Source organism: Pseudorasbora parva, chromosome 3 (assembly GCF_024679245.1).
Source record: "Pseudorasbora parva isolate DD20220531a chromosome 3, ASM2467924v1, whole genome shotgun sequence".
Classification (NCBI taxonomy): Eukaryota; Metazoa; Chordata; class Actinopteri; order Cypriniformes; family Gobionidae; genus Pseudorasbora; species Pseudorasbora parva.
Window position 1 is genome coordinate 18,936,146 of NC_090174.1, and position 25,985 is coordinate 18,962,130.

A 25,985-nucleotide genomic window follows, 5' to 3' on the forward strand; every position below is an offset into this window, starting at 1 on the left:
TCCATTGTATGGACAAAAGAAAATACTGAGGCATTTCTCAAAATCTTCTGCTTCACTGAAGAAAGAAAGTCATATATTTTTGGATGGCATGAGGATGAATAAATTATGAAAGGATTTTTATTTTGGGGTTGAATTATTAAGATCAATGACACTGGAATTAGGACCAAATTCCCAACTGAAATGATTAGCAAGGTTTTTAATATAAACTTCTGATTTTAACATTGGGATCTTCTGAAGGATAAGGAGAGCAGCATATGCTACATACAGCCAGAAAAGCCATTAGGTTTGACAGACAGACTTTTTTTCTTTTCTTTTTTTGCATTTTACTATGCAAAATATTTGTAGAGAAGTTTGTCCCTTTAGGTAAAATGGTTTGTGAAGGCCCTTATGAGGATAGTTATAGTTTGATGAAGCTGGAATAACCTTTTGATGCCACATTAGACTTTTTGAGATACCCAATGTATTCTGCAGAATATTTTATAAAAATCACAAGCTGTGCTAAATGTTATTAATATTGGGACTCATTTGTCTTATTGTTCTAAGAACGTTTAACAACCTCTGTAATCTAACTTGACTTTTTTTTGTGTAATTAATGAGAACAAGTCCTGTTGCCTCAACCCATATGTTACAGAAGTATCTGTCCAACATTAAGACAGGCGGGAATGATTTGAGAGGTCTGGCTGTTGTAATGGGAGCCAGGCTTTCCTGCTGCTGTGTTACTGATGGCAGACAGGATATGTTTGGAGAGCATTACGTTATTAGTTCAGATTAAAAAACAGCTTCTTTTAGCAACTGATTCACCACAACAGCGCCATGATCTAAACACTTAATCAATGCCTAAATATTTTCTCAGAAATCATTTTACAGTCAAGGACATTTTACACTGTCTCGAATCTTAAAATAAATGTTACAAGGTTGAGAGAAGAGGTGAGAGAAAAAGAGAACAAGAGTGAGAATGAAGGGAGACAAAAAGAAAAAAGAAAAGCGTAGAGAAAGGTCTTGTCCTCACTCGGCACAGCTGTGTCAAAAGACTTGATGAGAGATTTGACCATGGCTCCTGGTTCTGAGGACGTGCTGCTTCCACTCCCACTGCCGTGGGTTAGGAATCCCACAGGTGCATTCTGGGACATTGTCATGCGGCACCATTGAAGACCGCCATCTGAGTCAGAGAGACTAACATCTTCATTCCATGACCTATCAATCACAGAACACACATACAGATATAGAGACAGGCCACAGTGGTTTTAATTGGAACGTAAGACACTACATGTGAAGAACTATTTTACATAATTTTCTTTACATTACAAATCTACAAATATTGTTATAAACTTTTTATGATGTGTTTGTAATACTTGCTGTAAATAATATTAAATAGTATAATAGTAATTAATAACAATTTAAAATCTTACCATAATGCCATTCAATACTAAATTAGGCAAATCTTACAAAATAATGTTTGGGTAATTTCTTACCCTAATAATAATAAAAAAGAAAGAGTAAAGAGTAAAAACATAATACACACACGCACGCACGCACGCACGCACGCACGCACGCACGCACGCACGCACGCATGCACGCACACACACATACACACACACACAGTAATACAATGTTACATTTAAATCTGGACAAACAGTTTGTAGATATTTAAAAATGTTTAAATGTTAGATAAATGTTTTTTTTTTTTTTTTTTAAAGGGATAAACATATTTAATTGTTAGGATTAAATATTATATAAATAGGCTTCATGTTCTTTATGCACAATAAAATATTTATTTTCTTTCTTTTGATTATGGGGAGTAATATTATGTTTCTAGATATTTTTTGTTAAGATTCAATAAGTATAATCAATCAAGGAAAATTATGGCTAATTCTTATAAATATACATATGTACACAAAAAGATTTTTGAAAGAACAGCAATAATGTATTATTACATATTTATATAATTTTTTTGCACAGGACCATAAAATAGCATTTCTCATGTTTAATCAATACTCGTCAGTTCTTTTGGGCAAGTGTTTTTGTGTATGTTTTAGACAACATTGGTGTGTTAAGGATAATTCTCCATACAACACATAGATTGTATATACACATTTGAACACACAGTTTTACTACCTGAGGCCGAAATTTCCTTTAGTACAAAAATTGTTTGGTATGCATAAAGCAGGCATGCAAAATATCAGCAACAGCTCTGGTGATGAAGTCCTAAACTTCCCATATCATACTTCTTCACTGTAAATGGATGCATAAAAAAAGGATGCATGGGAAAACAGAAAATGAGAATCCCCAGTGGAAGCTGATTAAACAAAAAAAAACACACATAGAGACATTACATGCAGGAATGGTTTGATTTATTGACCTCAAAAGAACAGAATATATTGACGACACTTTAAAACATACATTTAAAACCCCATGTGGTAGAGATAAACAGTAGTGTATCTCTTATGAGTACACAAATCATTGCAGTCACATGAAAACAGTACATAAGTTACATTTGCACATTCACTGAATCACAACATATACTGCATCATTTAAAGGCAGAGGAGGTGTGTTACTTCTGTTAATACCAGCATGTGATTTCATTTTCGGTGAACTGCCTCTAGAGGAATATGCTCCTGCGAGAAGATACAACCTGAGATTTGACTAAACTGCATTCGAGAAACTGACACTTCATGCTTGAGAGTCATGTCTTATTTGCATTCATAATTTCATTGTGATTTCAGTGAGAAACTTTTAAACTGAAATTGGCCAGAGATCATTAACTAATGCAAATAGGAATGTGAGTGGAGAAGAAATGTTCCTGCATGAAGAACAACAATAGGAGTGCTTGTTTACTTTGAACGTGAGGTAAAGCACATTTCTCAAAAGCTTGACTAATTTCTTATTACTACTTCTAGTGATGAAACAGAATTGACAACCACCATAAAGCAAATGTAATGCAATAGAAGTAATCTTCATTGGTTTCAGCTTGTGTAAATCAAATAAAGGCATTTAAGAGTTGTAAACCAACTGGAGACTACAACAAGCTTAATATGTTGGAGTGTTGATAAGAATTGTTTGTCTGCCATCTAGTGTTGGACTTGCACACACACAACAGTAAGAAAACTAAATTCTGTCATTTAAAAAAAAGCGGCACATGAAAATTCCCAAAGGTTTCATGTAACTCAAATAGATGTATCTGCTATGCCTAATGTGTAGACATAAATAAAATAAAAAGAAATAACATAGAATAGAGTCAAATAAACCCTGTTTAATTACATACATTTATATATAATTCAAGTTAGGATTATTTTAGGCAGCTACAGCTCTGTGGCTGCTGTCAAAATAAAAAACATTAAGACAAAATCAAAAAGTGCTGGTAGAAGTAGTAAAAGTCTGTAAATTTTGGCTTTATTCCTAAGGCAGCACAATACAAAGCTATTTTTTGTACTTTAAAAATACAGTTAGGGAATATAATACATTAATGTTAGATACATCCTTATACAATTTGTTCACCTTGTCTTCCAATTATCCCCCACATTTCAGTTGGCCCTGCTTAAAAGGTGGAACAACACAAGCCTAAAGCAGGTAACATTATTAATTTCAAATAGTGCAGGTGCTGTTTAGAACAAATACAAATATCTCCTCTGAGCAGATGTGGAAACAGTATATGTATTCTGGTTTTATGATTTGTTTCCTGTCAAAAATTCAGAATATGTCTCCTCTTCATCTTCGTGAATAATACTGACACACAGATAACTCTGTATTACAATACTGTAAATCAGTCATTGGTTTTAACTCTAACTATCTATCGCCCCTCAACTGCAGTCTTGGAGTTCTCAAATCCAGCTCCAGTGGTGATTCTGAAAGAAACACAAAGAAAACAATGGTGTCCAAATGAAGGTAAATTAAAACATTTGCTACATTGAGTTTATTTGGATGAAAGCCTCAGGTTGACTTTTGAGATGAGTAGCATCAACCAGTAATTTGAGCGTCATTTATAAAAAAAAAATGTTTTCATCATGGCAGCAAAAGCTCATTTGTCACCATCAACCTTCATGCATCTCTGAAAATCAGTAAAACATCTGACATTTTTTATTAGCAGAATTATAAGCAGGTCTGATGACTGAAGGAAGAAAACCTTCAAATGTTTCCAGATACATGAGATATTTGTTCCACGATCTGTGTGCAAAAATCATAGCAAACAGCAGATGTCGCCACATACAAAGAAGATTCTGAGGGCAAAAACTTGAGGAAAAGGCCCAGGAAATCAGGAAATTAGACCCAGCAAGCAAAGCAGACCCAACCCCTTTTGAATAAAATGAGCACAGCCAATCAGATAGTAGTATTGTTCAAAGCAGTAGGCGGGTGGCTAAGGCTGGGAAAACAGGCAAGACACAAGCTCTTGAACATCCTGAATGATTAAATCACTCTGACCATCCATAAGTATTCATACTAGCATTCAGTATGAGTGCTGGGACTGGAGCTAGCAATGCACTCACCTGGGTCAGAGGGAAATCCTTTAGAGTGCAATCTCAGGGAGCATCGGAGGGAGGGGGGAGATCGACACACACTGGATGTCCGTTTGAACGGAGGGGAAGAGTTTTTATATATTTAGCAACTCAAACGCACTACTTAAAAAAGCGCTATATTTTACTAAGCCCATCTCAAAATACTAATCCGGTATTCATTACATGCACTCAGGCTCATACTCTTATTGGATTTCTATTATGAAGTGCACAGGTTTAGTGCCACAGAAAAAATAAGTCTGATGCAAAATGTTCTAGAAAGCTAATAGCATACAAAAAAAAACACACACACACACACACACACACACACACAAAAACAATGAAAACCAAAGAATTAACGCCAGCCCAACACCAGGGAATAAACACTATTGACACAGGTAAAGATGTTGCTGTTGATTTCCCTGAAAGGTTTGTTCTGTGTATTTTTTGTGAAAATTGCACATGAAGTGCACACAAAATTGATCATCAGCTCATCAGTTCAAGCTCAATACATCTGTATGTGTTTATCATTTAAAAGATATGATAGGTCTATTTTTTTGTTTAAAAAAAATAAGGCAGTGGGAGTCAGTAAGTCTGTTTTTTTTCTTCTTTTATATCAATTATGTGCTTTGTTGGTTCCTTGAAAAAATAAAAATGCTGTTTGATTGATAAAGTAAATATTTAAATTATATTGTTCACTAAAACTAATGTTATTAAAAAAATAATGTTTGCTAATTGAAATGGAGCTATAAATAAAATAAAATAAAATATAAATATTACATTAAAAAATGGAAATTATAAATTTTGCCTTGGCAACTAAGTTGAAGTACACAAATTTGCGTAACCCAAAAATTATTTTTTTTTTTTTTTAAGCTAAACTGAAATATATATATAAAAATTAAATGACTACAGTTCTTATGTCTAAAGCTCACTCTAATCTGTTCAAGATTTTTAAATATAATACAGTATCTTTTAAGATGGTTTGAAATTTCCACACTTGGTAGTTGACTAACATTAGTTGAGTAACATTGACTAACTGAGCAGCAAGGCAGCTGCCTTTGATTTCGGATATACCAGGTGAATTTTTGGGCTGTATCACAGTTTGCAGCTACTATATACACAGAGTAAATAGATGCAAGAAAGTGTGTAAAAGCAGAGGAGTGAGGGTCATTTTGCATGACTACTGATTTGAATGTTCAATGGTACAGTTTACCACAGTCTTTAAAATCTAAGACATGAATTTCAGTTAACTAAAATGTCAAATTTGTATCTGATTGTGAGATTGTGATCACTTAAATTATATCATTAAAAGATAATTTAACTTCAAGATGTAGCAAAATATACCAGTGAACCCTGCCAGTGGCTGTCAGAGATTGATATTTGAATAGAGGAGAGTTTTGTTAGAATTGAGAACCCAGATGGATGGCAGAGAGGAGGGCAGTGATGAGTTGACTGTGTACCTGGTGCCCTGGATCTGCTCCAACTCTGAAGCCAGTCTTGCACTGTGCTCCTGCTCCTCCAGCAGACGTCTGCGCAGTGTGCGCAGCTCCTGCTGAGCTTCCACCTTTATGTCATTGGCGACCACTACTGCTGTCTGAAGGTCTGCCTGGAAACGACGCCACTCCTCTGTCTCATCCTGAAAGTGAAAGTGTGTCACACACACACACACAGACACACAGACACACAGACACACACACACACACACACACACACACACACACACACACACACACACACACACACACACACACACACACACACACACACACACACACACACACACACACACACACACACACACACACACACACACACACACACACACACACACACACACACACACACACACACACACACACACACACACACACACACACACACACACACACACACACACTTTTAGTCATGTAGAGTGGAAGTGTTTTGGCCTTGTCATGAGCTCATGGGGCTGGTCATGGAAATGTCATTTTCAATCACTGCATGATGGGCACTGACATGGTAGACTGCAATACAGCTTGCATTTGCAACTCAAAAATCTGTGCAGATGGAAGATATTTCTCTTGAATTATAGAAACTGACATACACTTTCAAACATGCTGTAGTTTATTACAAAAAAAAAAAGAAACAACAACAAAAAAAAAAAACAGATAAACAATTCCACCTTCATCTGTTTATTCATGGACTTAATCTGCTTCTCCAACTCAGCCTTGTTTTCTTCTAGCCTCTTGGTTTGATCTGAAAAATAAGGACAAAAAATGTAATAAAAAATTAAATACACACTATATATACATATAGTTTTTTGGGAAAGAGATTAATATCTTTATTCAGCAAGTATGCATTTCATTTATGATTTTTAAAAAAGTCACAGTAAATGCATTTATAATGTTATAAAATAGTTATATTACAAATTAATGCTGTTCTTTTAAACTTTCTGTACAACAAAAAATCCTGAAGAAAATATACCAGAAAAGTATTAAGCAGAACATCTGAATTCAACATTGATAATTATAAGACATGTTTATTCAGCATCAAATTGGTTTATTAGAATGATTTATGAAGGAAATTTATGAAGGATTTCAGAAAATTCATTTTTGCCATCACATTCATAAATTATACTTTAAAATAAAACATATTACTGTTTTTGCAGCTTTAGTGGGCCTTTTTCCAAAAACACTTTTGATGGCTTCATATATCCTGGCATTTTTATCACAGCTTCACTTGAATTATTAATAATTATATAATAATTATACTCTTTGTATAGAACAAAATCAAGGTCAATTTGAAAACCTTGTGTTTATTTCGTTTCAAGGGATAAGTTATTTTTGTATTATTTAAAAAAAAAGACTTTAATAAACACCTTTCTGAGTTTATTTTGAAAAATAAAATGCCCAGATCAAATATTACAAAATAACCAAATAATAACCAAATATTACAAAATAAGCCAAAAGAAAAAGGATAGATCACCTTGCTAAATCTTTAGTTATATTATTGGAGAGCCCAGATAAAAATATATGATTAGTTGGTGCAGCGAGAGGACCAATTATATATGGTATAATGTTAGCAAAATCTTGCTTTCCACTACCAATTCGATTTCTACCATTTGTTCTGAACTAAACAAAAAAAAAAAACGTTATTAACGCTTTAACTTTGACAGCCCTGGTAAAAACTCAACTTGTCGTGTTTGGAGGAGTAAGAATACTGAGTTGCACCATACCTAGTGTGAATCATGGGGATAGAAACATGGTTTGGGGCTGTTTTTCCGCAAAGGGACCAGGATGACTGATCCAGGAAAGAATGAATGGGGCCATGTATCATGAGATTTTGAGTTAAAAACCTCCTTTCAACAGCAAGGGCATTGAAGATGAAACGTGGCTGGGTCTTTCAGCATGACAATGATCCCAAACACACCCGGGCAAAGAAGAAGTGTTTTGTTTAAAGGTCCTGTAGTGGCCTAGCCATAGCCTAGAAATCTAGACGCACCCTAGCGGCAGCAAATTTAATCTGCCCGCAAGTGTCGTCTAGGAACTCTCAATACCCTTCTGAATACCCTTCTGAGCTGTATTCCTCACAATCTGGACGGGCCAATCACGTCGTGTATAGAGTCGGCGGGCGGGGCCATAATGACGACGGCCGAGTTGCGTTTGCGTGCTTCTAGTAAACACAGAAACTGGCGAACGGCGGTCTTTCAAATCAGCTTTGACCGCGACTCTGGAGGACTTGGAGTTGAGCTTTTCTCTGAGAAAAGAACAAAAAACGGCACTGAAGTCATTCTTAAAAAGGGAAGATGTGTTCGGATTTTAGCCAACCGGATACGGTGAATGTTTAATCTATCAACAAGCTCTGTTTCACCTTCGTTGCTCTGGTTGGTGTAGCGCTATCCTATCGCGTGCAGAGGGAGTTTGAAAGACAACCGTTTATCCCGCCCCTCGGATTGAGCCCTGTCAATGGTGAGTTTCCAGACCAAACATCTTGATGTGGGTCTGGCTTGTCAGGCTAGCCTAGCCAGTCTCCAGATCTCAAACCCAAAGAAAATCTTTGGAGGGAGTTGAAAATCCGTGTTGCCCAGCGACAGCCCCAAACCATCACTGCTCTACAGGAGATCTGCATGGACGAATGGGCCATAACTACCAGCAACAGTGCGTAAAAAACTTGTGGCGACTTACAGAAAACATTTGACCTCTGTCATTGCCAACAAAGGATATATAACAAAGTATTGAGATTAACTTTTGATACTGACTAAATACTTATTTTCTACCATAATTTGCAAATAAATTATTTAAAAATCAGACAATGTGATTTTCTGGATTTTCCTTTTTTTTTCTCATTCTGTCTCATAGTGTGAAGATGAAAATTATAGGGCTCTCTCATCTTTTTAAGTGGGAGAACTTGCACAATGGGTGGCTGACTAAATACTTTTTTGCCCCACTGTATCTTATACGTATATGTGTTAAGAAGATGTTTATCCGCGCTACAGGCCTGTGCTTCTAGTGTAATGAAAATAAAACAAAAGTTAATTTATTCATTGTTGTCAATGTAATGGAAGATATTTTTGGATTACACTTCAACTAAAACTTCACTAAAAACTTAAAAAAACAAAAACTTTGGTCTGTATCACAGGCTCCACCACTTGAAAAGCACCTATGACAAACAAATCTAAAACAATCTGACATATTCTGGCTGATATTGTCTCCCCTTTAGGAATATATAATGGAGCTAAACATGCATTCCAGACCTATTTTAATTTCATATTTAAAAGATGCTGTAAATCAGTGTCTCCTTGTGGTAGATTTTTGTTTGTTTGTTTGTTTTGAATACAACATTGTTATATTAACTTGCTACTGTGGGCAAACAGTTAAACATATAGTGTATTACGCACACACATTTTTATTATATTTTATCTATAATATTTAGATATTTTCTTCATGTCAATGAAGACATTTTCCCCAAAAAATCCATATTTCTGAGATATATTTATATATATTTTTCTTTTATTAACAAAAAAATGTCTTATCAATTTTATTTTTATTTATTTATTTATTAGGGGTATACAAATAATTTGGGGTAAACTATGACCTATTTTAATTAGGTTTTAATTTATCTTAATTTAAGTCATTTTAAATTACAGTAATATTTCACAGCATTACTGTTTTTCAAAGAAATGCATCCTTGTTGAGCATAAGACGCACACATGCACACATGCTACATTTGTATAAATGTATAAAAATTATATACATTTTCTTTTCTTTCTTTTTTTATAACTAGAATAAATTTGAGGTAAAATCCTAAAAAAATCTTAAATAAAAGAATCTTGAAATGTAAATACTATTGGGTATATATGAAGGGTCATTACAAGAAGCTATTTGAAGTTATTTAGTTAATTGCAGCTGGACAGACATGGGCTGAGACTGCAATAAAGCTATAATCTGCTCCATGAAATTTCCTTCCCCTGTTTAGAGAGGAAAAGAGAGGAAGGCAGACGAGCTCAGAGCAGATGCATTCTGCATGATGCAGTTTGGCAAAGATTTTAGCTGCAGTATTAAATAGCTCAGTATCTCAATCCATCCAGGCTGCCAGAACCAATCAATGTGTTTTACTAATCACAGCAGACTCTAGCCAGTTTGTGCAGGCCAGATTCTGCCAGATGATACAGTATATTTAGCATTGCCTAAGGGATAGCAGTGAAGCACACACATGACATATGGCATAATCCTTTGGCAAGGCGGTATACTGAGAGCTAGAGACAGACAGGGAAGCAAATAATGGTCATACTCTCAAGGTCCAGGATGGTTTGATTAGTGTGCAATCTAACTGCCCGTTGCTGCTCCACCTGGTCCTCTAACTCAAAGATGGTCTCTTTCAGGTCCTTGATCTGGTTATCAGCATCTTTGCTCTTCTCCTCTAGAGTGAGCATGTTGGCTTTATGATCTTGCTCCTGTTTCTCCACCTTTTCCAGCAGCTGCTGCTTGTCTGCCTCCACCTGTACATACAGACACATACAAGCTTTAACCACTTCAGCTCTGCAGCACATTTTGCATTTTTTTGAGAATTAGGAATATCTGAATTTAAAAGAGCGCCCTACCCACATACATTGGAGTAAATTGATAAAAATTGTCTAATTTTACAGAAAAAACTCACAGTAGTGGAATATTGCATATATTATATTGTATCTATTTACAATATTATGATAAACATAGATACAAAAATAAATATTTTGATTTATTTTTAATTAATTTGTTATTTAAAAATCTATAATTTTTTTTTTTTTTTATCATTTTGGGATCCAAGCTTTTTGGAAATTTCTGTTGATTCTATAAATTGGACCTAAACAGGGGGAAAATTATTTTCTTGATATCTCCTTGCAAATAAAAGTTATTGAGATTTATCTGACCAAAGTGTCTAACAACTCCTACTCATCTGCATTGACATAAACTGGCCACTAGGAAATCGAAAAGAAGGCTCCGCCTCTTCAACTTTGTAAAGGGAGATCTCGGGCTCTGATTGGTCTAGAATCATGATCCACATGTCTATAAAGAGCTGAGATTCTCAGCTTTTCTGTAGCATGATGCAATATGTGATGACATCATCAAAAATTGTGGCTAACACGACAATCAAAATTAGCAATAATAAGAATATTTGTCTGCATCACATGTTTTGATCTGGACATCGGTGACATTTTACAGTGTCATTTGGCGATACTTGCTCACAAACATGTAAAAATAGTCTCATTTTGAAGCAAACAATCTAAGGAACAAGTTGATATAGGGTTTGAGGCTAGTAGCTTTACAACGAGTTTGTGATCTGAACAGGAATATGACTCATGTGTTTTCTTGTTCAAAGGAGTCATTTCCATCTTTGTGATTCTTTTGATAATAAATGTACTGTAAATTATTGGATCGGTGAAATGAACTGCTCAGTGATTCCTGAGGCCGATAGCTTTCATTTGATATATGACTTGTCTATTTTAGGAGTGTTTGTGTGATAAAAATATGAAATTTTATATTATTTGCATGATTTTCTCAAGGGGTGGTCGTTGCAGGGGGGTCAAATTCAGACCGTATTATTTTATTCTATGTAATATAAATGCAGAAGTTATTGGGTTATTAAGAAAGCTGAGGTTCTAATCTTTCAAATGATACCATATATGTCTAGTTTTGTGGTGCGCGAGTTCTAGATTTTTAAAAAAGATTATGATGATGCAATTTTGGATCCACCGGTGGGTCCAAGAGGGAGTGCAGAGCTGAAGTTGTTAAAAAACTGTTACTATTTTTAAAACATTGTAATGGAGCTATTCAGGGATCATATATCTTATTTAATAAGGCTCTTCAATGCAATAATGAATGCCTGCAACTGTGCCAGCCCTGCACACTGACTGCAATATATGGCCTTTGACTAATAACAGAGTTTATTGGAGAAGCCTAATTACAAAACACATAATTTTTTTTAAAACACTTGGTATGGAATTCAAGAATTAAAAGATATATAGATAATCAGAGGTGAGGGTTTGCATTATTAATGCCCATTCCAGATTTTCCATTATATTTGACCAAATACTCTGATTTGTAGGAATTTTTGTGCTATTTTAAGATGGATAAAAACATAAATAAGTGAAGTTGATTGGTTGGTTTAACTATGTTTAAGTCTACTGTTTGGGTTCGGCAAGTGAGTAAATAAGCATTTTAGAAGGATCATGTGACACTGATGACTGGAGTAATGGCTGCTGAAAGATCAGCTTTAGCATGACATGAATAAATTACATTTTCAAATATATTCAAATAGAAAAGTTATTTTAAATTTTTAAAATATTTCACAATAATACTCTTTTTATTGTATTTTATCAAATAAATCCAGTCTTGGTGAGCATAAGATACTTTTAAACTGTAGTGTATTTAACAGTAGCATTTAAGACATTTTAATTAAATGAATACAAATAATGTTAAATTCATAAGTTCTACAGATATTAAGCACCATACATAAATCTATGCTGACTGTCAGAGACTAAACCCCACTCTGAAGATGTCACAAAAGATGCATTGTATAATAACATTCACAAAATGACAATTCAGCCAAATTCATCATTAAAGACTTTTTTTAACCAAATTCCTCACCACAGACTGAATAATCACAGTCTAAAATGTGTATGTTTGCACATTTCTACTAATTTAGTAGTAAGAAGTACCTATAATTATCCTCCTAAACTTAACTTCTGAAAAGTTTTAGATCAGACAGCAGAAAACAATATTGCTTCAGTGTTGCATACTAATGCATTGAGAATTAGATCATACTTGTAACGGTACAGGCCAGGCCATGATTCACTTGACAGCTGGATCACCCTGTGTAGAGCAGAACAGCCGAGTAACACACACACACACACACACACACTTACTTCTTCAGAGCCTTGTGGACAGATAAGTGCTCACTGAGTGTCCTAAAGCCCAAGCTGTCTTAAGGCAACTCTACCCGGATGGCATCTGGACTGAGGGTGTATTTTACAGCCAAAAGGCTTGTCTCAATCACAGAGGTTAAAGTCAGAGAAAAATAAAGTTAATTTAGCATTTCGAGGTGCACTTCAAGTGGCAGCCATGAGGTGACTGACAGTGATGTTCATGTTCTTTTGGGTTTATAACGATCCTGTCTGTGTATATGTATATTTATATACTTGTAAAGGATGAGGTCAACCCCTAAACTACATTACTACATTTACAAGTGCAAACTAGGGAGCTACAAAAGTTTGTCTTTCGATATTTACACAGGCTCTAATTTTCTGGTGCTCCATGCAGAATATGAAAAAATATATATGCTCTGTGGTTGGGTGTAATACAACTTCTATATATGTGGTGACATTTTTATAGGTTACAGCATTTCTTTTTTGACATTAAGAACGAACTAAATAGCTGCCAGAGCACCCAGAGATGATAAGTTGTTTACCCAAGTTGTCCTTTTAAAATTAATATACCACATAAATGTTCCCAAAGGGTACATAATAAAATGTCTTAAAGGATGAATGGTCTACAAATCTGTCTACGTGTCCCAAGAATGTTGTCCAAAAATCTATCATTACAAAAATAGGACTCTCATAAAGCAAAAAAAAAAAAAAATGTATGTCAGAAATGAGTTATGATTGATTTGGCACTAAAAACCACTTGAGGTGATGATATTCATAATACAAGCCAACTGGACAAAGAATTCATCCATTTCCATTTCCAAGACCAAGACTATTTTCACTACATTATGAACCTAAAGTTCCTAAATAGCCTTAAAATGATCTCATACTGTTTGCATATCTAAAAAAATGTTTTGCTCTTTGCATCTAATCATCTGATCAAGGTCTGTGTCTGAATTTGCTTCTATACCATAAGTAGTCACATTTATTTATACAGCGCTTTATGAAGATTGTTTCAAAGCAGCTTTACAGTGATAAGTTAAGTTCTACTGTACAGCAGCTCTAAAAGAAAATAGTGCAATTGTTCAGCTGAAGTGAGTTCAGTGTTGATTCAGTTCCGATGTAAAGATAATCAAATATTTAAACAAAATCTCTCTCTCTCTCTCTCTCTCTCTCTCTCTCTCTCTCTCTCTCTCTCTCTCTCTCTCTCTCTCTCTCTCTCTCTCTCTTTAATATTGTGATATATATATTATTACAATTTAAAATATTTGGTTTTCAATTTATTATACTTTAAATTATCATTTATTTCTGTGATGCAAAGCTGAATTTTCAGGATCGTTACTCCAGTCTTCAGTGTCACATGTGACATTCTAATATTAATAATATTAATCTAATATTAATATTCTGATTATATATATATATATATATATATATATATATATATATATATATATATATATATTAAATAAAGCAGTTCTCTATTTAAGAAGATTGCATTATGCATTATTAAATTTGCATTATAAATGACCTTATATACCTAATATACTATATAAGTTACCTTACAGTTGTAGTTGCATCTGGACCTAAAGCAATATCCTAATTGCATATAAGCATTACCAAATGTAAAACTAGTGATAAACAAATAACTGGCTGGTATTTTGGCCATTTTAAAATGATTGGAATTGGGTGATACCGGCATCTTTATGTCAGTCTGAAGCTGTACAGTTCAAGTTGTATATATTTCTTTATATTATAAATTACCAGTGTTGTTCTATACCTTGTCTAGCACGTCCTGATCACACCCCATTTTACTGCGCACCTGTTGCAGCTCTTGTCGAAGCTCTGTACAGCTCAGCTCCAGCTTGTCTTTATCTTCATGCACTGCTTTGAGAAGACTTTGCAACTCTGTGTTGTCACTGGCGCTTTGCACCGCCTTCAACTCAGCTACCTTCTGTCTCTCCGTCTCAACCTGCGTCTTCAGACTGACATTCTCCACTCTCAAAGCATCCGTGGCTAGTCGCTGTTCCTCTGTTTTTCTCACCGCCTCATCTCGAGCAACCTTCTCGCTATCCAGATGCCCTTGAAGAAGCTCTAATTCTTCATTTAAGCCCTTCACGGCAATTTGTGCCTCCTGATTCTCCTTTTCCAAAGCTCTAAGACTACCTGTGAGCTGCTGCTGGATGTCAACCAGCTTCTCTCTTTCGAAGCGAGAGCTCTCCACTTGTTCAGCCAAACGCTGTTCAAGCTCTGCAACCCGAGAGGCACGTGAAGCCTCAGCTTCTTGACTTTGAGATTGTTCTCTGAGCCTCTGGAGAAGGGACTCATTCTGTTGTGCCAAGAGCTCTACACGCTCCCTTTGCTGCTGTAGGGAAGTCTGTAAGAGGCCCTTCTCCTCTGCCAAACGCTCATTTTCAGCTGTTAGCTCCTGGACAACCTGTTGCTGGTCGGCCAGCTCCTGTAGAGTGGCCTGTAGTTCTTCGGCCGTACTGTGGTGACTCTCTTCCATCTTCTGGATGCGGTCTGTCAGGGACTCCACTGAGAGCTCCTTCAGCGCACCACTGGGCACCACACTCTTAATGCTGCTACTGACTGAGTCTGAGGAAGGTAAAGGAGAGCCTTTGATGTTACTACCAGATGACACAGAAGTTTTAATGTGGCTTCCATTGACGGCATCTGAAGTGGTGTTATCTGGTAAAACCCCATTAACTGAATGCTTGTTGGAGCTGGTGAGCAGTGTTGTAGTGCTCTCTAATGTAATTAGCTTCTGCTTCAAAGCCTGATTCTCTTCACGCAAGGTGGCCAACTCACGCTGAAAACGCCCATTCTTCTCCCTCAGTTCCCCTACTAGCACCTGGATATCAGCAGGCTGTGCCAGTGTCGTTTCTGCCTCTGAATTTCCCTCTGGTGTACCAGCCTCTGATGATGAATCCTTCCCTTTATGTCGTTGGAGCTCCATCCGTAACTTACTGATCTCAAACTCTTTGGTTTTGGCCTCAGCTAGGAGCTCCCTCACCTGACTCTCCAGCAGGGTCTTGTCCAAAACAACAGACTCTGCTTTGGTCTTGACAGAGCCACGAGAATGCTTGGCCAGTGCAGAGAGGCTGGAGGTGCTAGCACTGGTGACCATCTTTTTGGCTGTAGAGCTTTTCTGCTGGTCACGCAATGAGACACGTTCTCTGGAGATGCTTTGCGAAATCTCACGAGGAGCTGGGATCCCTGACTTTTTGGTTGACTGGACACCTGGGTAAAGAGGAAATAATTATGTTTTGTTAGTGTTGGATACATTAGTCTTAGTATATGCAGTACCACATTTTTTTTTTTGAAATACGACCAACCAAAACTATTCCTCTGGGCAACTATATCTCTAAGCCTATATATATTTTTAGCCTAATAAATTATATGATAAAAATGAATGATGTTTTTGTATGACTAAGCAATACGATTGAAATAGCAATATGCTGAAACAACTAAAGCAACATCATTGTTTTAGTTAACCAACTCATGTCCACCAGACCAAAGATATTTGACAATGAGACCTTTTTACTCATTCCATTGTACAAAGACTGGCGTATCTGTGTGAGAGATCATTCATTTAGAGTGATGACAGGACAAAATGTGTTTTGTCTCACATTCAAATGGCCACCAAGCACTGCTTCACTCCACTGTAGCCACAGCAGCACAGCAAAAACAAGAACACTGGCATCTGAGTGGGTGATATATATCCTCTCTTTATGCTGTTTGCAAAATGGAGGTTAATTATTCTTTAGCAGGGCAGGCTGATGAAAGGATTTTGTAGGTTTTGGAATAATCAGCAAATACCAACACAAAACATGCTGGACTGGGGCTCGTTGAAGCTGATGTCTTGCACTAATACAGAGATTATTTCAGATTGACAGGGTTTATAAAGAAATCACTGTTTTAGAGATTTTACAGAAATAACACAATGCAACCCAAATAAAGAAATTAACTATACTGTGTGACATTTTTAAACAGAATTTCTTGGTAAAGAACAGCACAGTTACTACACCTCTGTAAAAAAAAATCTTTGCTCGCGGTAATATAAAAATGTACTTAATTTAGTAACTTCTAAATTAGCTGCATGTTTAAAAAAATATATGATTCTATATTTTTGAGTTACATCAACTGTTTGTGAATGTAAAAGGTCAAACTGCAAAACAAATAATGTTAATGTCTCTGCCTAAACAAATCTAATTTCCTTTACATACCTACATTGGTTTGTAAAAAATGTGGATGATGCAAATAGGCTATGGTTTTGGCTGGCTGTCCACAAACATCTACTTTGACCCACATTTAATCGCTGTAGTTGTAGCTGAGGCCTGGAAGTGTTTGGTTTGGTGTTGTTGACATGTAAAAAACACTGTTTTCTGTGCTGCAAATTCACTTTGCATGTATATCAAAAGGATAAGGAATCAGGCTCGAATTGAAACAGTATATCCGAGGCCATCGTTACTGTTTGTATAACTGTATATACAAGTGCTGAGGAAGGCTCCAGAACTGAAATTCAGATACGGTAATAGGCGCTAACTTCTGGACAAATCAGAATGGGCCAGACTGACCAGTCAGGTCGGAGTAAGCTTGCAGAAAGAAGAATCGTTTTGTGAAACAAGGTGATGTACTATGTACATTATGAGAAAAGTGTTTTTGACCTTGGGTGCATATAAATCTATTGTAGAAGACCTCTGATACAAAACCAGGAACCTTTAAAAATAGGATAATTGAGGCACTTTAAGTCGAATCAAATAAAAATACTATAGCACTATAAAGTTTTAAGTTCCAACTGCATGACCTAACCTTTTCAGGTCTGGTACAATGGATGTTTTTGCTCAGGTGGCAGGAAATATCCAAATAGAGAAAGGTTTTGCATCAGACAAATTATTTTTATTCTGGTTTACAATAAAACAGACAAAAATAAAATAAAATAAAATAAAATAAAATAAAATAAAATAAAATAAAATAAATAATAGGGACCAGAATATCATAGACTTTTGTTTAGGGACCAGAATATCATAGACTTTAAATGGGTTATTTTTTTATTACTTCAGTTACCACCCAACAACTATAAAACTGTTTAGTGCTGTATTACGGTGAAACATTGCATGGGAAATATGATGGTACAGTTTAACAGGGCAAAGACGGAGCTACCTCTCTCATATAACTCTGAGAGGATTATTCTGAGTGACTGGATAGTTATTCAGATTAATGTATTTAAGTTTCCCTTCCATATTTGAGAGCCGAAAGTGAATGAAACACTCCACTGGGATAGGCTGTGCTGGAATGCTATAAATCTATAACCTACCACTCTTACATTCGCATATCCATCAAAGACAGAACCAGGACGCAAACTCCTGCATTATGCATTACCATTTTCATATTCAGCAACATAATAACTTCTCTGAATTGCTTCAACATTTGTAAGAATCGCTTCCATTGTATTGCTTCTTTCAGGGTCACTGCATCACAAGAATTCCTTCTTATAGAGTAAGAACATTATTACACATATAACGTATAACATTATACATGTTATAAATCAACACATATAGTGTACATGTACAAAACAAATCAGTCATTCATTGTTAATGAAAGCCCTTTAAATTTGGTTCTAAGCAGTTCAACCTATTTTAAAGGCAACCGTATTTATGTTTGCTGCATAACAAGCAAAGGATGAGATTAGAGATTCTCTTTCCCATTAGTCTGACTAATTTTTGGGCAGTGCCATTTCTACAAAATTTAATCTAGCTACACAGCATGAATCACTGAATTCAACTATTCCATCCTCACTGACCTCCCCCCATGTCAGGGAACATGCCAAGAAGGCACACAATAGACATGTTTCAGTCAAGAACGGATAGTATGAGCTGCAACTTGGGAACTAAATTCACTCAAGCAGTTAAATGGAACAAAAAAAAGCAGGATTATGTCAGCAATTGATTAATGACCACACAAAAGAACCTTAATTCTTGTGCAAGACAAGCTCTTCCTGACTCCAAATGCTGCCCTCATGCTTGAATGACTATGAAAACTTACTATTTTTAGCCTTTGGAAAGGAAGAGGGAAAGAAGAAAAACAAAAAGAGAGACAGAGAAAGCAAGTCAGAGATGGTGTGGTACTGAGAATGTAAACATCAAGCTAATGCATTCACAAAATAGACTAATTGTGCACTGAAAGAGACAACAATCATGGCTTAAGAAAAAAAAAAAAAACAGAAAGAGAGAGTCCTTACTGAAAAACAGTACTTCAGCTTTGTGTAGAAGATCAGACTGTGGGAGATATACATGTCTGAGTCATCTGTCCATCCTTAATCTTGAAAACCAAAAGACAAAGTCTATATTGTCCTACTGCCACTAAACAGAGGCTGTTATTGGTACATGGAGTAAATAAAAGCACATTTTATTCAGAGACAAATATATTTAAAATCACAATGAATGGTGATTTCTATAGTGCCAGTGATGAATTCACTCTAATTTGAATTGGTTTATTGCGTTAACATGACTCAAAGAAAGAGCTCACTGTTGGCTGAGCTGCAATGTGAGGGAAGCTAATATAATCATCTAAGAATTATGTTGTTTTCTTATACATAAAACCATGAGGTAAGTCAAAAAAGAGAAGCCAATGAAAGCCAAAATCAACAGTTCAGACTGCAATAATACAACCGTTAACAGAAATTATTATGTGAAAGGTGAATGTTTCTTCTAAGGATGAAGCAACATTACCAAATAACATTTTTTTTTTTTTTTTTTTTTTTTTTGGCTAAATAAAACATGTTTCACTGAATTATGTGGACAGCATATTCTATCATCTGCTGGCAGTTGTTGGTCAAGTTTAGAATTACAGAAATAATCATCACAAGACTATGCTGGTGTGTAATTAACTGCAAAGGGTTGACAGATGAGTAAGAAACGTCTTAGGCTGTCAGCTGTAGTGGCATTAGATATCAGCAGTGAGATGGTGTCTTTTGTTAAATGGGTAAATAATCCTTAGGAACTCATTTTAAATGCCTAAAAAAAAAAACTTCAGCCTCAGGGTTGGACTAATGTTTTACAAGCAAGTGTACCGTAAGTACTGCCACATCTTTATTTTCTAGCTAGTAATATTGTAGCTGCTTGTAAACATGTAGATGTAGCCAGGGAGTAATGCTGACATTTCACTCCACATCCTGCATGCAGGGGAAAACGGAATCAATGACTTTCCATGTGCGTCAGAACAGTGACACATTTTAGCCATCCTGAACGGTGAGAGCTTCCGTGTGAAGCGAAAGTCTTTTATGGTCCTGATTTTATGCCAGTCAGGGTGACACAAAGATGAGGGTGATAAAAAAAGACTTTAAAATCAAACCAACCACTTGAATGAAAATGTGATTATAAAGAATTGATGAATGATGAATAAAAAGATAGATTTAAATGTCTCAAACAATGCGTTAAAGGGGGGGTGAAACACTCAGTTTCAGTCAATCTCATGTCAATCTTGAGTACCTCTAGAGTAGTATTGCATCCTTCATATCTCCGAAAAGTCTTTAGTTTTATTATATTTATAAAAGAAATATAGGCTGTACCGAGTCTTTCCGGAAAAAAAACAGCGCCTAGAGGTGTATCGTGTGGGCGGAGCTAAAGAATGACGAGTGCGCACAGAGCAGTGACGTCCTCAAGCGTGGAGAAGAAAACGCTACCCAGATTCAACTAATACAGATATGATCCAGAATCAGATCCGGAGGCTGAAATAAATTGAACAGGAGAAACAGCAACAGCAGGACGTCCGTCTCTGTGGTATGTACTGTATTTAGTGGCCTGTCAACATTTGTGTGTGTTTACTTGCAGTTTATGAGGACATGATTCGGTTTATGAACTATTGTATGCGACTAAACCTTAGCAGTAGCAAGCAAAACGGTTTTGCACGTCAGACTAGTGTAACGTTATACATAGAACAACAATGGTGTAACCGTTAGTGCATTTGAATGACGAAGCACGCTTAGTGAGAACGCTAGGTTTATGTTTGGGTGGTTTTACAATAATCAAACTGACACCTATAGTGGTCAGCAAAACAAATGTATTTAAACACACACCATAGATCGCATGCTCCATTGATAAATTAACTATACACGATTATGTCGTTTACTGATGTTTACTCACGCGACGATAGCCAACAGCATAGACATTTGAAGCAGTTTTACTCACCGCCTGCTTCCATGGCAGGACTGAACATTTATCGCTGGGGCCGCTCCATCAAAACACACTTCTTTGGTATGATTTGGTGAAGTCCTGTGACAGCAGTGACCGTGGAGATCCACTTTGCGACGCGACTGAAGCGATGTTATGAAGCTTCCCGTCATTTCTGCGTTCAAATCGGTTCAAATGCAGCGCTGCCTTCCCGGAATGCTGTGCTGAAGCGTTGAAGTCGCTTGATGTCACCCATAGGAATAAAGTGGAGCACGGGCTATAAAGACATAAGCGTTCACGGATGAGTGGATCTGCACCTGAACGAGTGTTTAAGGGTGTGCATTTCCTCTCTCGCTCTAGTCACGTGCGCGCGCACCCTACCGGGAAAAGAGCCCGTACGGCCCATACAAGGACATTCCGCTCTATCGACGTCAAGCCGACCCATACTTGAAAAAACTCTCCGAAACTTGTGAGAAACCGGAAGGAGTATTTCTGACACAGAAATACTCCATCAAACATCCAACATTAGTTTTTGAAACTTTGTCTATGTTTAGGATGGGAATCCAAGTCTTTAACAGTGTAAAAAGCTCAGTATGTATGAAACAGCATTTCATGTGTCTTTGAACTTTGGATCTTAAACCCAACCCAACCCAGTCTCAGAGCAGTAAGTTACAATAGCAGACTATTTACAAAATGTGCATTCAAATATCTGTTGTCAATCTATATTGCCCAATAGTGCAGTATGTAAGGTGTGACTCGACTTGATGTGAATGATTAAAAAAAAAAAATATATATATATATATATATATTTGTATGTTTACTTTATAAAATAAAGATTTCACAGCAAAAACACGTGTAATACAACTTGGACATTTTTACAATTATCCAGGTATTTAATTAAATATCCAAGTATTTAAAAGATATTTAATTATATTAAATACCTTTTATTTGTTAAATTGTATATTTAATAGTATGTTAAATAGTAAGTATCAATCAGACAACAAATGCATGAATAAAAAAGAAAACTTCCAAACAAAATTGGTCATTTTAATTTAGGGGCCTAAGAAATTTGATATAGTGCAAATATGATACAGTAAGTGTATAAAAGTATGGGTATAAGTTTGATTTGCAGTTCTATCAGTTCAGATCAGTTCAGAGCAGAGTCATTTGGCTCTTAAGAATGAAGTGTATTATTGTTTGCAGAAAAGAGAATAGCTGTGGTTGTTTAATATGCATTCATAAACACATTATGTGGTTTGTGGTTACTTTTCATGATTAAAATGTAATTATACAAATATTTTAACCATGCTGGTTGTCCATAACAAAAAATAAATTCAGGAAAAGTCCATAAAAGGTTCCATTATATAACTGTACCTAATGCACTCCCTTTATATATAACAACTTAACGTTGTTCCTTTTTTCTGTCCTTGTTGGGGAAACTTCTTATACATTCTGGTCTGATGTATCATACATACCAATCTTCTGTCCAATCAGCTGATGGACTTTTAGTGCTTTCTCATTCATGAACCAATTGCATTTCAAGCCATCAACTCGGATACAGAGTCAGCGGTTTGTTTCTGCTTGGATTATTGCCAGTGTCTTGTCATTTGATGGTATGTTGCCTCCATTTACTGCACTGCATGACCTTTCACTTTGCCCAGCTTAGTTGTTTGGTAAAAATTAGTGCATGTAAGTCAAGGCACCTATATAGCGTTTTATTCAATACAGATCGTTGATTAATTTTCCTAGTAAAAATCATTAGTTATTCATTTAGTTAATTTATCTATACAGCAGCACCAGAGAAAACAGTGATGTTAATTTCCAGCTCAGTTCAAATTTCATATAATGGTGTAAATGCAGTCAGTAATACAACAATAATATTGTTGAATATTAAGTGTTCCAGACTAAGTAAGCCAGAGGCTACAGTAGCAAGGAACCCAAACTCCATCAGGTAACACAATGGAGAAAAAACTTTGGAGAAAGCAGGCTCATTCGGGGGCCAGGTCTCCTCTGACCAACGAACAAACATGGTGTGTTAAACAGAATCAGTATCAGAAATGGGAGAAAGCAAGCAAGTACACAGTATTTCTGTCTCAGCTTACTTCAGGGTAAGGAAGGACAGATAACAGAGGTGGAAGAGGGGCTGTATTAAATCAGGGCAATCTGCAGCTACAGGGAAATGTGGATTGTGTAGCTTATGTCACTTATGGCCAGAAGTCCATTGACCTACCACTCACCTTTCTTTCTGAAGTGGCATAAAATGATGTATGGACACTGAGCAGAGCTGCCTTGATAAGAACATTTTAGCACTTGGTTCAAACATACTTGTTCTTGGTTCAAACCCAATAAAAATGTCTCTGCTTATTCTAGGAGAGAAAAAAACAAACCAGATATAGCCTAGACTAATGTTTCTTCAGAGACAAAAATACCAAATAATAAAAGAGCATTTATGTTCACCATATTTTAATTTCATTCCATTTTATTTTGAGATATTTCTGCTATGTGCATAATCCTTCTCAAGCATCTCCAGTAATATTAAGACTGTCCATTTCCACTGGGAAAGGAAGAAAACAGAATTGCATGCATTGGGACAGATTTGACTGAGAATATGACACATGTAGAGCTTTAACCTAATTTTCTTTCTTATCTTTCAGCTAAGAGCAAACTGAGGGAAGTCCTTGCAAACTTGCCAAGAGAATGAGAGGAAACACTAAGCAGTGTCAACGGGTGCGTCAAGCTGTCCTTTGTCTGTTGACTGCGAAAGCTTTTTAACACCAACACTTTAATGTTTCATGACAGGAAACAAATTATTTCTGTAATAAATAAATTCCAAAGTTATCTATTTATAGATCTGCAAGCTAAGTGTTTAATAAATTTTATATTATTGTGATCTTTGCTCGTTTTTTGCAAACATAATAATTGATAAAATAATTGCATCTCTTTATATAATCTAGCTGCACAAATATACTTTTACTTGTGTATGTGCTGGGATACAACAGCCGTAGACTAACAGGATATAGAAGTAATTCAAACATGACACACCTGAGCTGACAAATATACAGTTTGTACAAGATAGTTTGTTTACTATAGTGAATAAAATCTAATATCAGCAAAAGAAAAACAAAGAAAGAGACAGAAACACACATTAGGGTCCGTGTATTTTTGTATTCATTCCTTTTTTTCTTTTTTAAACTAGAAATGAAATATGGAAGATGTGGTTTCTTCTTTTTTATTTTAACACTGGTTAATATAATTAGTAGAAACAAGAAAATTTTCCTTATATAATATTACTATTTTGTTAAAAATAATAAAAATAATATAACGCTTGTTTTTTTTTTTTAAATATATAAATATGCTAAATGTAATTTTAGTGATTTGCATCAATAAACAGGTCAATAGAATGACTCTCATCAAAATGCCTTAAAAAGAATAATTCATTTACAATCTAATTTGCTAAATTATTATTATTATTATTTTACATTTACACTAAACATAACCATTTCTAAACCTTAGCCTCTTTAGCTCCAATGAATTATCATGCTTATTGTCTCAATCCTGTACTTTTGCTTTTCACGCTGTTTTATATAAAGGCAAAAACGAAATTACTATAGTATTTTTGTCTAGCTGTTGTTTTATAGACTATATGCTATAGATGTAGCTGTCCAGAATTTTCATGAAGATAAAATCCTATGCATGCTCCTCTTGTTGGTTTGATTGCTTCTCATGTAAGTCGCTTTGGATAAAAGCTGCTAAATGATTAAATGTTAATGTTAATGCTAATATTAAACTTGTTCGTTGCATTCAAATTCTGTGCTCAACTGCTCGTCTATGCCTTTATTAATGTGTATAGCCCACTGATCTTTATATAGATCAGTAGTGTAGCTGTGATGTTGTTCTTTTAATATCACTGTCTTGAATTAAGCCACGTTCAAGGATTAGTTCCCCCAAAAATGAAAATTAGCTCGTGATTTTTTTCTTTTCGTGGGTTAATAAAGACCTTCTGAAGCAAAACGATGCCTTTGTGTAAGAAAAATATCCATATTTATATATTGGATTATTTATTATATACATATTTATGCATTCACTACGACTGATGACAACAACGTTTTAAACAGCGAGAGGCAGGGGCGCTAAAATTTTTCCATAAGTTGAATTCAGAAGGCAATTCGCGGCGGATTGCCATACGCATTGATTTACGGCGAAAGAGCCGTAACCCTTGACGTATGCGTATTAACAAACACAGAAGCTCAGAGGATATAGCAAAACAAAATTGAAATATGAACAATATATAGACATATGAGACAATTTCATTCATTAATCAGCACATATGCAGTTGATTGACAGCCCTTTTTGCATTGACAGTTTGAATCTATTTGGTTGCAGCAAGAAAGTGTCTCTTTTAACCATGAGAAAGAAAACTTGCTGATGGGAGAGAGGGCAGAGAGCTGTGCCCTTAGGGAAAACAACAGGTTAACACCCTTTTACAGGTGAAGCACTTTTCATAATTTCCCAATTAATCACACCTCTCTGCACACAGGACACAGAGGCTCATTCAGTTTCTGTATACCTTATAAGACTGGAATTAATTTGCCTCACACATTATGTACTGCACATAATGAATTCTGAATATACAGTAAATATCATCTTTTAAATTAACCTATCCATAGAGGATTTTGAATGATCTCTTTGGGAATGGTTGCTAAGTGGTTACCATATTGTCCATACCATTAGGGCTGTCAACAAATATTCTAAATTCGAATATATATTCGAATAGTTTTTAAAAAACGAATTTCAAAGGTGAAAATTAATATTCAAATTAAATTTTAAAAAAGTGGAAAAAAATCCCCTGCCGCAGTAGTAGAGGCGTGGCTCTCTGCTTTGCCAGTGAGCGCGCGCCTGAGGGTTCAGGGACAGGTCACAGGAGTCACACTGTCACTGCTGAAAGTT

General features: G+C 35.7%; 1 protein-coding gene across 6 annotated transcripts in view; it reads right to left on the bottom strand.

The window, feature by feature from the left end:
• specc1 (sperm antigen with calponin homology and coiled-coil domains 1) overlaps positions 1–25,985 on the bottom strand; it is a 175,474-nt gene that overhangs the window by 55,362 nt on the left and 94,127 nt on the right. For 5 of the 6 annotated variants that reach the window (XM_067437982.1, XM_067437983.1, XM_067437986.1 and 2 more), the window contains 5 exons: positions 14,645–16,107; positions 10,257–10,464; positions 6,649–6,722; positions 5,948–6,123; positions 1,010–1,194 (listed from right to left, as the gene is read on the bottom strand). In XM_067437982.1, coding sequence (XP_067294083.1) covers positions 1,010–1,194; positions 5,948–6,123; positions 6,649–6,722; positions 10,257–10,464; positions 14,645–16,107 — 2,106 coding nt within the window. The remainder of the gene's footprint in view (positions 1–1,009; positions 1,195–5,947; positions 6,124–6,648; positions 6,723–10,256; positions 10,465–14,644; positions 16,108–25,985) is intronic. The other variant, XM_067437984.1, reaches the window with a different exon arrangement.